At 46.6% G+C, this 13986-nt stretch overlaps 1 protein-coding gene across 1 annotated transcript; it reads left to right on the forward strand.

Annotated features, from left to right (window-relative positions):
* Nucleotides 1-12827: 12827 nt before the first annotated feature.
* Nucleotides 12828-13778, forward strand: LOC140001216 (olfactory receptor 14C36-like). The gene has a single exon (XM_072032387.1). The coding sequence runs from the start codon at nucleotides 12837-12839 to the stop codon at nucleotides 13776-13778; it is 942 nt and encodes a 313-aa protein (XP_071888488.1). The 5' UTR covers nucleotides 12828-12836.
* The last annotated feature ends 208 nt before the right edge of the window (nucleotides 13779-13986 follow it).

Here is a 13986-nt window from a genome sequence, read left to right on the forward strand (position 1 = left end):
GTAAAATTCCCAGATGGGTCAGATAAAATCGAAGACCAAGGACCAGAAAGGGAGCAAATTACCAGACATATGACCAAAAAGTCCATTATGAATAATGATTAGAAATTGGAACAATAGGGCCCCAGAAAATTAAAGAGTAAATTGAAAATGATCCAGTATTTTATGATAGAATGACCAAAGGAACCCTTAAGACCCCATGTATTTTGATCCACGGAGGACGGGGTCTGTCAGGCTTTGAACATTAATAGTAGAATAATCGTGGATCCAGAAAAGAGCAAGCTGAAACATTGGAATTAGAAATTAGAGAGCAATTGATTAAGAATGAATATGTGCTACTGTGCTGTGCTGCGCTTATACCTCCAGATAACAGGAGCCTCTCGGGCCCTGAGAATCAGATCAAAAACAACCTCATGGTTCAGACTTTAATCAAGGGGTCTAAAATAAGGAGGAGTGTTCATAAAGGGACAGGTTATGTATATGTATAGGAATGTTTATGTATATGTAACTTTTTACTAAAGCAATTTGTCACGTTAGGCCTGCACGACTTTGGGGGGACTACCCGCCCCGTGCTGCACGGAACTGAGTAAACATACCTACTTTACAATCTTACTGATTGTGGAGTCAGCTTTCTGTGAGTCATTTTGGTGAGCCAGGCAGGAGACACTCTGCTCGGCTGCGGGATCGGCTGCAGTGCGGACACCCCTAGGTGCACCCTGAGTGTTTTTGCTCGGAGGAGACTCCACTCTCAGCTGATCACCGCAGGAGCAAAGATCTCCTGAAACTGCAGACAAACGGTATGTTTTCAGCTGCTGGAGGGATACTATCTGGAGAGTTAATAATTGTATGTGTTTTTATGTATGTATTTTGTGTTGAAAGTATTTGTGTAAATGTAAGGGTTTGAAACAAAGTGTTACAAGTCACTTCACGAAGAACACAGTCAGAGACAATACTTGTTTGGTTGGTTATCATTCTAAATTATATTCCTGTGGTATGAATGAGATGTGCTGGAGGCCTCTGTGTGCGATGGTGCTGTGTGAGTGAGACGCAGCGTTGCTGCAAAGCGAGTGCAGAGTTCTGATCTGTTGTTCCGTACTCTCCGCAAGGGGAGTGGGCAGAGACGAACGAAGTGCTTGACAGACTGAAAAGAAGTGCTGTTTTATCCAAGTTTTGAGTGGTGGTGCCTAATATATGGGCCCAGTGTATCTTGTGTATCTTGTGTATCCTATTTTTGCTCTTAAATGTTTTGACTGTGACAAGAAAAAGGCAGGAGCATGATATTACATGCTTCCTGCAACATATGAGGCCCGCACAGGCTGAGACCTGGACTCACTGAGACCTGAACAGGCCGAGAGACCGGAGCGGCGCTGAGAGACCGGAGCGGCGCTGGGAAGCCCGAGACACTACGGAGGGACTACCGCTGGACGGAGGGAGCCCTGAGAGACGCTGCAGAGCCACGGACGGCTCTGAGAGACACAGAATAGACCTGACAGAGGCTGCAAAACGCGGGGAAATTGAAGTAATTGCAGAACATCTGAGATCGAGTTGCTACGGGAGACCAGAGGCGTCAGTGGACACCGGTAGCTGACCCTCACCGTGTGGCGAGTTGGCACAGAGCAGAGGGACGGACATCAGGACCCTGCAGCCTGTCTGACATAACCATGGAGGCAGCGGCAGCAGCGGCAGTGCTGCTTCACTCTGGCATTCTTTTTATAAAAGGTTTATCTTGCAATGCAAAAAAGACTATTCATCCCCAGATCGGTGTTATAGCTATTACTAATGACGACTTAGCTCTGTCGCAGGGCAGGAGTGCAGAGACGCAGATCACACTGCCAAATGACCACCGGCAGGCTCTTTCACAAACCTAAGGTTGCAGCTGGCACTGCCTGCAGCCGTATAGCAGACGTTACACTCTCTTTCCTAACTAGTAATCATATGTCTCATCCATTTGTGGTGAATGGCCAGTGACAAAAAGAAAAGGGGGGAGACAAAGACAGAAACGGTACAAGGAGGGTGCCACTGACAGCATGGCTAATAGGAGTAGTATAAGTGACACAGGTGACGGTGCGGGGTGCTCTGCCTGCTGCTCACCTTCGCCTGCCTGTGCACTGCTGCCAACGGTGCTAGAGTAAAATGTGAAGACTGCTCAGATGGCAGTGATGAGAGTGCTTGTGTGAAGAAGATGTGTGCTGAATCTGACTTTGTGTGCATAGATATCAATAAAGTGTGTAACCAGCAAAGAGACTGCAAGGACTGGGGTGATGAGCCCCTGAAGGAATGCAACAAAAATGAATGTGACTGTCCAGCTGGGAAACTGTGGAGATAGTGATGAATGCCAAAACCCTGGTATCTGTAGTCAAATCTGTATCAACCTGAAAGGCTATCAGATGAATCCTGCTACGGGAACCTGAAAAGGGCCATACGCCAAAGCAAATTAGATAACTGTTATTTAACTCTTCAGAAGATAAAAAAGAAAGTGTTTCAACAAGCAGCCACGGGAGGGAAGAATCACTGAACCCTCGGTGTGAGGGACTGTACCTTGTTTTACTGACTACTGAAACAGCTGTGAGAACCGCAGAAAGGGACCCATGCATCCAGAATAAAAGGACCAGTAACTACTGAAACTTGGAGGGTTGAGTCCGCTCCTGGGAAACTGAAACTCAAGCTAAGGAAGAACTAATATTCTGGCAACGAGGCTCTGCATGAATTAAGGATGCCAAATAAAGGGGACAAGCCTGAAGGGAGGAAAGGGAGAAGGCAAGACCAGGGCAGGACCCTCCACTGCGGTGTGTATGGTCTACCGAGGGAAGCAACCCCTATGGGTATTGACTGCCGAGTGAGAGGGCCTCGACTGGACTTCTCCCACACTAAGGTCAGGTTGTCCTGAGAAAATAACATAAGAACCTTTTTTTTAACCTATATAAAATTGTGATTCGTTTTCCAGGAGCTGGATCACCCTGACAGGCCGAACGGTAACACAAGCCTGAATCGACCCTGAAGGTGTTTGCCTATTATGATCCAGCTACGTGGGCAGAAGACAGATCGTGGGACTATAGGACCCCAGTATATATACTTAATAGAATAATTAGGTTATTAGCTGTAATAGAAATCGTTATAAATGATGAGAACTACTTTGTATCAAAATTTCCTAGCTTTGGATTATTTACTAGCACAAGAAGGAGAAGTCTGTGGAAAATTTAGCTTTAGTAATTGCTGTTTAAAAATTGATAAAAAGGGTGTTTCTTCCTAGTAGCTGATAGAATGTTATGTTCTGGTTTAGGATGAGAAGAATGTTAATAATATGCTGATGTTTTAATTGTTTTTAATTGTTACAGAGCAGTGCTTACACCAAGCCAAGGACCAAGCCAAATTCAGCTTCTCACTGTCCTGCCAGCAGGCAGGCTGGGAGGAGGGCCGGACTGCTCGGGGTTAGGTTGGGCATCGGACAGCAGGTGGTGAGCAATTGCATTGTGCATCACTTGTTTCGTACACATTATTACTAGTAGTAATATTATCATCATTATTATTGTTATTATTATTATTATTATTTTCTTGTTTTTATCTCAACTCACAGGCTTCACTTTCCCATTTCTCTCTCCCATCCCAGAGAAGGAGAGGGGGAAGGTGAGCGAGCAAACACAAACCTGGAAGGATATGGAATGGGATTTATTTTCATGGCTGCCTGGTGGACCATGGGTTAAAAGAGTGTTATTTTTATTGTTATGTGGTGTAAAGATGTTATTGTCTATACCTTGTATGATACCTTGTCTTACATTATTAATACACCGGGCGATAAATAGTACATTGGTAATAACTTCGTTAAAAAAGGAAGGGAATATGTCAATTATGATGCTTAAGAACTGGACCCTCCGAGAACAAACTGATGAAATCCAATTATTAATAACAGAAGAGACACGAATTGGGGATATTAAAAAGAAGATAAGGGATTGTGAGGAATGTTTTAACAATTTCAATTCGTGTCCATAAATTCGTGTCCATAAATTCATGTGCATAAAGAATAATTCTGTTTGAATCCTGTCTGCCTCTGGGCCCTGCACTGGCAATTTAGTTCTTGAACCACAGATGCAGTGTGTCCCAGTCTCCCCCTCATTCTAGTCAATTTATCACGTCTTCAGAAAACACTCCTTAAATTTAGGAACCTGTTTGCTTTTGTTATTCCTGACTTCTAGTTCTAACAGTTACAGCCTTTTTTCCTGTCTTCTTCGAGATTAACTTAACACTGCTATAGATGTGTCTGTGAATGGCTGGGGAAGAATGTTTTAATTACTCGTGAAGCGTCAAATAAGAAAGCTGTTTGTGTTTGATGTCTGGGAGGTTTAGAACAACTGATAACAACTAGTGACAGTTATGAGATACTATGTGGATCCTTCGTATCTGGCCGGGGGGGCCAATCCTAATTTGAATCCTGAGCCATTTATAACACTGAGAAGTGCTTGCACAGCATCAAGGCCCTCTCTGCTTCTCACTCTGCCCCAGGAGACAGTTGGTTGCAGGTGGGCAAGAGGCTGGGAGGAGAACCTGCAGTGACAGCTGACCACCAGTGAATTTCTGATGGATTTCTTTTTGGGTTTATCTACACAGGAAGCCATCTTCTATCCAAAAATATTTGACTTCTAGGGCGCTAGGAAAAATATTATTTAAACAAAAGTGAAATCATGAAAGAAAATACAGACATTTAATAATAGAAGATATCACGTTATTTTATTTCTTAGAAAATCCTGGATTTCTAATATTAGGCATAGTATTATAGGTGAATTTGCTGACAATGTGTGTATTCAAGTAGAGTCCTGATGGAATCCCTTAGTTCCCAGTTCCTCATGCTGTAGATGAGGGGGTTCGCTGCTGGAGGAACCATGGTGTACAGAACTGTGACCACCAGGTCCAGGGATGAGGAGGAGATGAAGGGGGGCTTCAGGTAGGCAAACATGGCAGTGCTGACCATCAGGGAGACGACGGCCAAGTGAGGGAGGCACGTGGAAAAGGCTTTGTGCCGGCCCTGCTCCGACGGCATCCTCAGCACTGTCCTAAAGATCTGCACATAGGACAGCACAATGAAAACAAAACAACCAAAGCCTAAAGAAACACTAAACGCAAGTGCCCCAACTTCCCTGATGTAGGCATGTGAGCAGGAGAGCTTGAGGATCTGGGGGATTTCACAGAAGAACTGGTCCAAAACATTGCCTTGGCAGAAGGGTAGGGAAAATGTGTTGGCCGTGTGCAGGACAGCATTGAGAAAGCCACTGCCCCAGGCAGCTGCTGCCATCTGGGCACAAGCTCTGCTGCCCACGAGGCTCCTGTAGTGCAGGGGCTTGCAGATGGCAACATAGCGGTCGTAGGCCATGATGGTGAGAATAGAATATTCTGCTGATATAAAGAAGAGAAAGAATAAGACCTGTGCAGCACAGCCTTGACAGGCAGATGGTTCAACCTTTGTGTAACTGTGCTATCTCTGACATGATAGTAGTATTATGAGCTGTGGGAACGTTTGGATAATACAGGAGTAACCAGTTGAATGGAACTGCAACACAGAGTCACAGAAAAACAGTGGGTGGAAGGCTGCCAGATTCTGCTTTTTCTGTTCTTCATTCCCATGCATGCTGTCGGTTTGTCTGGAGCTGGGTCCTGAATTAAGATTAACATGGCGCTGTGCAGGTCAAAATTAGAAGGGCCAAAGCCCAGCTGCAGCTCCATCTGTCTATGACTCTCAAAGACAATAAACACTGCTTATAGAAATACTTTAAATAAAAGAGGATTAAGGAGAATCATCATCCTTCATTAGACATGGGGGAAATCTGGTAATATTCTAGAGATAAGGTAAAGGCTGAGGTACTTAATTCCTTCTTTGCCTCAGTTTCTAGCAGCAAGACCAGTTGTTCCCCTGGATATTTCTTCTTCCTTGTAGCCAGTGCCAACCATCCGTGGTGCACTTTGTGGCATTTTTTTCTCTCCTGCTCTTTCCTACTACCAAAGGAAGCTCCATCAGGGTGGAAACCACTCCTGAAGCAGGCATCCCAACCCAGCAGGCTCCTTGAGGCCTCTCAGCCAACCAGACACAAGTCACCTCAGCAGCAGCTTCCAAGCCAGGGGCCTGCTGCTGGCCTTGCAGCTTCTTGGCTAGACACAGCCAAGCCTTGTCCCTGCTGCTGCCCAGTAATGGACTCAGGCAGAAGGTACAGGACAACCCATGTTGGGGCCTTCTTTCTGCCTGGCTCCTCCTGGGTCTGGAGGCAGAGAGGATCCCCCAGTCAGCATGCCAAGCAGGTGCCTTCTGCTGGCCTAGCAGGGCCACTGCCAGATGTCAGCCCAAAAGTGCAGCTCCCAGGGAGAAGGCAAGGCTGACCTGCCACCTCCAGACACAAGTGACCTCACAGTCCCTTTCCATGACATGTTCCTGCTGCTGCCCTATCAAGTGCAGAGACAGAAGTTACCTCACAGTCCCTGCCACAATCACATTGCTCCTGCTGGGCCATGAAACACTGAGGCAGAGCTCATCTCTCTCTTGTCCTCTATGGACTGAGGCTCAACTTTCTGGTTTAGAGAGTAAACAAAGTTTTAGTTGGAAGGTTTGCTGTTCTGTTTGTGGTGTCAGGTCTCTGGTCAGGTTATGGGCAAGCATTATGGCTTAGGGTTTTGTTTAGGTTTGTGAAGAAGTCTAGGGATAAATAGAGCATTTTAATGTCAGTGTTAAGGGCAGGGATTAGGGTGAGCAAGAGAGGAAATGTAAGAAAAAGCGGCTATGTGCTGAGCTTTTCTTTAGGTGATATTTTGAATTCTGCTTTCCAATAGTCGATTCCTGTCAGGATGTTGCACTAATGTTTAGGTTGAGGGATTCTGTTGAAAATAGTTTACAAGCCCTACACGACTGTTTGAAATAAGTTTTACAGCAGCATCAACATTACATGAACCCTCTTACCTCTACAAAGGTAAGCTTCCGAGCTCCTCTTCACTTCCTCTTTCCGCACCCCAAATCTGACATCTCTCCTGGCCAGGCTACTCCTGACCTCCCCATATCAGTCATCTAACTGGGATCAGCTTTCTGATGGCTATCATTATATCAGAGTACCTGTCTCTCCTCTTTTGGCTACTCTATTCTGTGCTATTAGACTGCTCTAGACTCCAGACTCTCGACTCTGTTGGCTATTCTGGTCTGTTACTATGAAAGCCTCCTGTGGGAATTGTTAGGGCAGATAACTAAAAGCCATGATTACAGACAGGCAAAGGCACTGTCCTGAGAAATCTTGGTTTGTTTTGGTGACTCAGAAGGATCAAGGCCTGACCCCAGCCACTGGAGGAGAGATCCTGCACCCCCAGCATCCCCATGTCTCACTCTTCCTGGGGTCTCTGTGGCAGGGGGTGATGCCCGCAATACCATATGTGAAGGACAATGGTATGAGATCTTCCAGCGTTTGCGAAGGGCAGAAAGGAGAATTCATGGTCCCAATGCCATGAGTATAACACATCACCTCATAAGACATGGCCGAGGGGACAAAGATGTCGGTGCTGCAACAGCCTTCCTTTCTCGTCAGAGCCCTCTGCCTTCTCCTCTGCACACTTTCCTATGCTGTCCCACTCTTCCCTGAAGGCTGCAAAAGGCTGCAGACCGACAGTTCTCTTCCAAACATTGCTTTCACTCTGCTATTCCCATGATTTCACTGCTGCATCTCTATTCTCGCCAGCTGTTCCTTCAAACACAAGGGCATGGGCTGATCCAAACTCCCTCTGGGTGACCTCTGGACCCACAGCACAAGTGCCAGTGCCTCACCTCCAAGTCAAGAATTTCATCTATCTAATCTAAATCTACCCTCTTGAGGTTTAAAATCATTCCCCTTGTCCTATCATAGAATCACGGAAATCATAGAAACACAAATTTGGAAAGGACCTACAAGACCATTTAGTCCAACCTTCCTATCACTAATAGGAAGGTTGAGAAGCTAATCAGCTACTAAATCATATCTCCTAGCACCTTGTCCTGGTGCTTCTTGAACTCTGTGAGGGTCAGTGACTCCTCCACCTCCCTGAGCAGACCATTCCAGTTCCCGACTGCTCTTTGAGAGAAGAAGATTTTTGTGATATCTAATCTAAACATCCCCAGGCACAACTTGTGCTCACTTCCTCGAGTCCTATCATTAGTTATCTGAGAGAAGACACCAACCCCTGCCTTACATCAACCTCTCTTCAGGAAGTTGTAGAGTGCAATGAGGTCTCCCCTGAGCCTCTTCTTCTCCAGACTAAACAATCCCAGCCACTCCTCATAAGACCTGTGCTCCAGAACCCTCAACAGTTTGATTTCCCTTCTCTGGACATGTTCCAGGACCTCAATGTCATTCTTGTAACGAGGGGCCAAAAACTAAACACAGTACTAGAGGTGTGGCCTCACCAGAGCCGAGTTCAAGGGGATGATCACCTCCCTGCTCCTGCTGGCTGCACTATTTCTAGTACAGGCCAGGATGCCCTTGGCCTTCTTGGCCATCTGGGCACACGGCTGGCTCATGTTCAGCTGAGCATCCATCAACACTCCCAGGTCCTTTTCCTCTTCACAGTCTTCTAACCACTCTGCCCCAAGCCTATAGCATTGCATGGAGTTATTGTGGCCAAAGTGCAGGACCCTGCACTTGGCCTTGTTGAACCTCATCCCATTCACCTCAACACAGCAATCCAGCCTATCCAGGTCCCTCTGAAGGGCCACCTACAGATCCTCATGCGGATCATCACTACCTCCCAACTTGGTGTCATCTGCAGACTTACTGAGGGTACACTCAATCCCCTCATCTAGGTCATCAATAAAGACATGAAACAAGATAGGTCGCAGTACTGACCCCTCGGAGAAACCACTTGTAACAGGATGCCAGCTGGACTAACCAAAAATCTTGGTTAAAAGCTCTGAGGAGGGTCTTTATGTATTTTGTATGGACAACAATGTCCATACAAAGTTACTGTACTGGGTCTGGCTGGGATGTTAACTTTCCCTGCAGCAGCCCATACAGTGCTGTGCTCTGCATGTGGAGCTAGAACAGCAGTGGGATCACACCAGTGCTGTGTCTGCTGCTGAGCAGAGCTCGCATAGCATCAGGACTCTCTCTAAGCCTCCTAGGGGGTGGGCAAAAAAGTGTGGGAAGTAGATTTGTGGGAAGTAGAGAGTAATTTCTTTCCTCTGCACTTCCACATAGCCTTTATTTGTGTTGTTTGTTTTTTTGTTTGTGTTTCACTTTCCCCCTCCCTTTTCCCCTTCTTTTTCCCTTTAGTTAAATTATTTAGTTCATAATAATCTTTCTCTATTAATAATAATAATGATTACTTAATGTTATAAATGGCTCAGGATTCAAATTAGGATTAAATAAAAAAATAGGATTTATTAAAAGATTATAAAGGAATAGAGGTAAGCAAACAGCGCTGGGTGCACCAGGAGTCTCTGCTCCACCAGGACGCACACCAGTTACATCAAGCAGCTGATTTTTATGCACCTAGACTAATACATATTCATTACTACTTCTAAAAAAAGAGATTATTAAAATTAGCTTCCGGGGTCCAGTTCCTCCTACTGGAGCATGCGCATCAGTCTCCTCTGGGGGTCTCTAGGGGTCTTTCATGCTGAAGGCTCGTAGTCTTCCTCTCACCCTTTGTACTTACTTGGCACTATTCCAAGTTTATGGAACACTCTCTGTACACTCTCCACAGGTCTTGTCTCCCAACCGTCCTTCAGCTTCTTTTTTCTTCCTCTTAATCTCTTGGCCCCCCTGGCCAGATACCAAGGATCCTCATAGTATCCCATAACAGTCACTAGTTGTTATCAGTTGTTCTGAAACTCCCAGACATCAAACACAAACGGCTTTCTTATTTGATGCTTCACGAGTAATTAAAACATTCTTCCCCAGCCATTCACAGACACATCTATAGCAGTGTTAAGTTAATCTCGAAGAAGACAGGAAAAAAGGCCGTAACTGTTAGAAATAGAAGTCCGGAATAACAAAAGCAAACAGGTTCATAAATTTAAGGAGTGTTTTCTGAAGACGTGATAAATTGGCTAGAATGAGGGGGAGACTGGGGCACACTGCATCTGTGGTTCAAGAATTAAACTGCCAGTGCAGGGCCCAGAGGCAGACAGGATTCAAACAGAATTATTCTTTATGGACACGAATTTATGGACACGAATTGGAATTGTTAAAACATTCCTCACACTTAATTTCCCTTTAATTAAATTTTCCATGTCTCAATCCATGAGTTGTTCCTTACTTTACTTCTTCCCCTTTTCATCTAAGGAGAGAGAGTGAGAGAGAGGTTGTGGTGTTTAGCTGCCCAGCACGGTAACACCTCCACACTTCTGCCCCAGCAGGAGGAATGTGACTGGCAGGGACTGTGAGGCTACTTCTGCCTCTGCAGTTGATAGGGCAGCAGCAGAAACGTGTCACAGAAAGGGACTGGGAGGTCACTTGTGTCTGGAGGTGGCAGGTCAGCCTTGACTTCTCCCTGGGATCTGCACTTTTGGGCTGACATCTGGCAGTGGCCCTGCTAGGCCAGCAGAAGGCACCTGCTTGGCATGCTGACTGGGGGATCCCCTCTGCCTCCAGAGCCAGGAGGACCCAGACAGAAAGAAGGCCCCAACATGGGTTGTCCTGTCCCTTCTGCTTGAGTCCATGAGTGGGCAGCAGGAGGCACAAGGCTTGGCTGTGTGTAGCCAAGAAACTGCAAGGCCAGCAGCAGGCCCCTGGCTTGGAAGATGCTGCTGAGGTGACTTGTGTCTGGTTGGCTGAGAGGCAGCAAGGAGCCTGCTGGGTTGGGATGCCTACTTCAGGAGTGGTTTCCACTCTGATGGAGTTTTCTTTGGCAGTAGGAAAGAGCAGGAAAGAAAAAAATCAATACAAACCGCCCTAGAAGGTTGGCACTGGCCATGAGGAGGAAGAAATGTCCAGGGGAACAACTGGTCTTGCTGCTACAGACTGAGGCAAAGAAGGCATAAAGTGCCTCAGACTTTACCTCATCCCTTGTAACCACGTTTTCCCCCCAAAATCCTATAAAGAATGATGATGCTCCTTAATACACCCTTATTTTCGGTATTTATATAAATATTTTTTATTGTCTTTGACAGTAATAGATGAATTGAGCTCCAGCTGGACTTTGGCTCTTCTAATTTTGACATGCAAAGCCCCGTAGCATTCAGGACACATCTCCAGACAAACTGACAGCATGCATGAGAAGAAAGCACAGTAAATGTGGAACCTGACAGCCTTCCATCCCCTACCTTCTGTGACTGTCCTGCAATGCCATTTAGCTGGTTACTCCTGAATTATCCAAATTTCCCTGGAATTCTTGCTGCTGCTGCTGTCTCTTCAGAGATAGCACAATCACACGAAGGTTGAACTGTCTGTCTGCTGACATTAAGAGCTGACAGAATGGAGCATCACTGTGGGTGAACCTCGAGAAGCTGTAGGATTTTGCCTACAGAAACCTCTTGACATTTAGAAGGAGAAGAGCCCAGACCTGTACCAGAGGAAGAGAAACCCCACACATCAGGGCAGACAGGGACGGTGCTGAGTGAGCAGTGCCCAGGAGGAGGAGGGCCTGGGCACCATAAGGGATGCCATACGAGTAATGGTGCCTGCTCACCAGGAACCAGGCCAGCTTCCTATAGAGCTGCCTTGTGAGATATTTGTATCCATGGCTATGGCTATTGTCTCTGCCACTAAAGCATTTGAAGAGAAAGCTAATCACTAAAGCAACAGAGCCTAATTAACTCCTCGTTCACCCATGAAGCAGGCAGGGCTCATACCATTGTCCTGCACTTTGCAATGCACATCCTCATCTTCCAGTGTCCCAGGAAGAGCTCTAAGCAAGGTATGAAGGGAAAGATCTCCCTTCCTTTTGTTGGGAGTCAAGGCCTGACCCTTGTGCTTGGTGACACACATCCAGTTTGTCTACACATCGCTGTCACCTTCACATTGCCTTTGTCTCCTTGTCCTCACTGCCTCCAGGGTTCTGCTCTAAGGAGATCTGGGTCATTGCTGGCCTTCAGGGGGACACTGCAGGAAACTTGCCTCTGACTTGGACCTCTGGAGAGATGTCTTCAATTGTCTCTGAGTGCCTGAGGTTCGTGGGCTCATCAGCAAAGCCCCCAGAGAGGTGATTGCAGTGCCTTGGGCTGGTGCTGTGCTGCTGAGCTGGGCCGGGCTCCTGGGACAGAGAGAGCTGCTGGAAAGAGTGCCCTGGTGCAGAGAGACAGCTGTGCCCAGGAGCAGCTCCTCTGCACAGCGCAGCAGGGCTGGGGGCTCTGACCACAGGTGGCACCCAGGTAGAAAGGGATTCCAGGCAGCATGGAGGGTGTGCGCAGAGGAGACCTCAGTGCAGGAGAACGTACAAGTTTTCACTTCGAGTGCAGCAGAATGCCCAGGATTTATGCCTTAAAAACACTCCTCTGGTGGTGGGGCAGCAGAACAAAGAGTACAAATAAAAACAAACAAGAAACAAATAAGTAAATAAATCTCCATGCGTCTGCTCTGTGATGAACTAGGAGCAAAACTGGGGAATTCCCATCAATACCAGGAGTGAAGTGAATCTAAGATTACCCCATGTTCCTACCATGTTGCTACCTAGAGCTGTAGTGCAGGACTGATGCTTCCACTGCCCACAGAAGAGCACTCTTCTCCCAGAGAGACTCGGAATCATCTGGAAGTCATTAAAGGGACCTTCAAAATAACTGCCTGCAAGTGGAAAGTCTGTTTGATGCTTTTAAATGAGAAAATTGAATTATCCTCTGGTAAGTCTGTTGTGTATTACATGTATTACTATTTTTCTCTTTGTGCAGGACCACATCACAGAAATAACAGATGTCCAACAGAAGCTCAGTCACTGAGTTCCTGCTGCTGGCATTCGCAGACACACACGAGCTGCAGCTCCTGCACTTCGTGCTCTTCCTGGGCATCTACCTGGCTGCCCTCCTGGGCAACGGCCTCATCTTCAGCGCCGTAGCCTGCGACCACCGCCTCCACACCCCCATGTACTTCTTCCTCCTCAACCTCGCCCTCCTCGACCTGGGCTGCATCTCCACCACTCTGCCCAAAGCCATGGCCAATGCCCTCTGGGACACCAGGGCCATCTCCTATCAAGGCTGTGCTGCTCAGGTCTTTCTATTTGTCTTCTTTATCACAGCAGAGTATTCCCTTCTCACTGTCATGGCCTATGACCGCTACGTTGCCATCTGCAAGCCCCTGCACTACGGGAGCCTCGTGGGCAGCAGAGTTTGTGCCCAGATGGCAGCAGCTGCCTGGGGCAGTGGCTTTCTCAATGCTGTCCTGCACACGGCCAACACATTTTCCCTGCCCTTTTGCAAAGGCAATGCTGTGAACCAGTTCTTCTGTGAAATCCCCCACATCCTCAAGCTCTTCTGTTCAGATGTCTACCTCAGAGAAGTCTGGGCTCTTGTGTTTAGTGTTTCTTTAGCATTTGGTTGTTTTGTTTTCATTGTGTTGTCCTATGTGCAGATCCTCAGGGCAGTGCTGAGGATGCCCTCTGAGCAGGGCCGGCACAAAGCCTTTTCCACGTGCCTCCCTCACCTGGCCGTGGTCTCACTGTTTGTCAGCACTATCATGTTTGCCTACCTGAAGCCCCCCTCCATTTCCTCTCCATCCCTGGACCTGGTCGTGTCATTTCTGTACTCGGTTGTGCCTCCAGCACTGAACCCCCTCATCTACAGCATGAGGAACCAGGAGTTCAAGTATGCAGTGAGGAAACTCTTTGGATACATGTTTCTTTGCAATCATTGTCTGTGAGTTCCCTGATTATTTCAGGAACTGTGAGGAAAAATTTTGTTAATATATTTCTCTATAAATATTTTCTACATATTATTTGTTCTGATTTAAATGATGTTATCCTTAACCTGCTACCTAATTATCTTATTTTTATTTTTTCATTTATAGTCATCTACTCAGTCATCATACCCAGTCATCTAATTACTGAAAGAAGCAGGTTCTGTAGAGA

Source organism: Anas platyrhynchos, chromosome 39 (genome assembly GCF_047663525.1).
Source record: "Anas platyrhynchos isolate ZD024472 breed Pekin duck chromosome 39, IASCAAS_PekinDuck_T2T, whole genome shotgun sequence".
NCBI classification, from domain to species: Eukaryota; Metazoa; Chordata; class Aves; order Anseriformes; family Anatidae; genus Anas; species Anas platyrhynchos.

What these genes read in the sequence shown, in the direction of transcription:
- LOC140001216 (XM_072032387.1), top strand. Translation starts at nt 12,837, where the DNA reads ATGTCCAACAGAAGCTCAGTCACTGAGTTCCTGCTGCTGGCATTCGCA.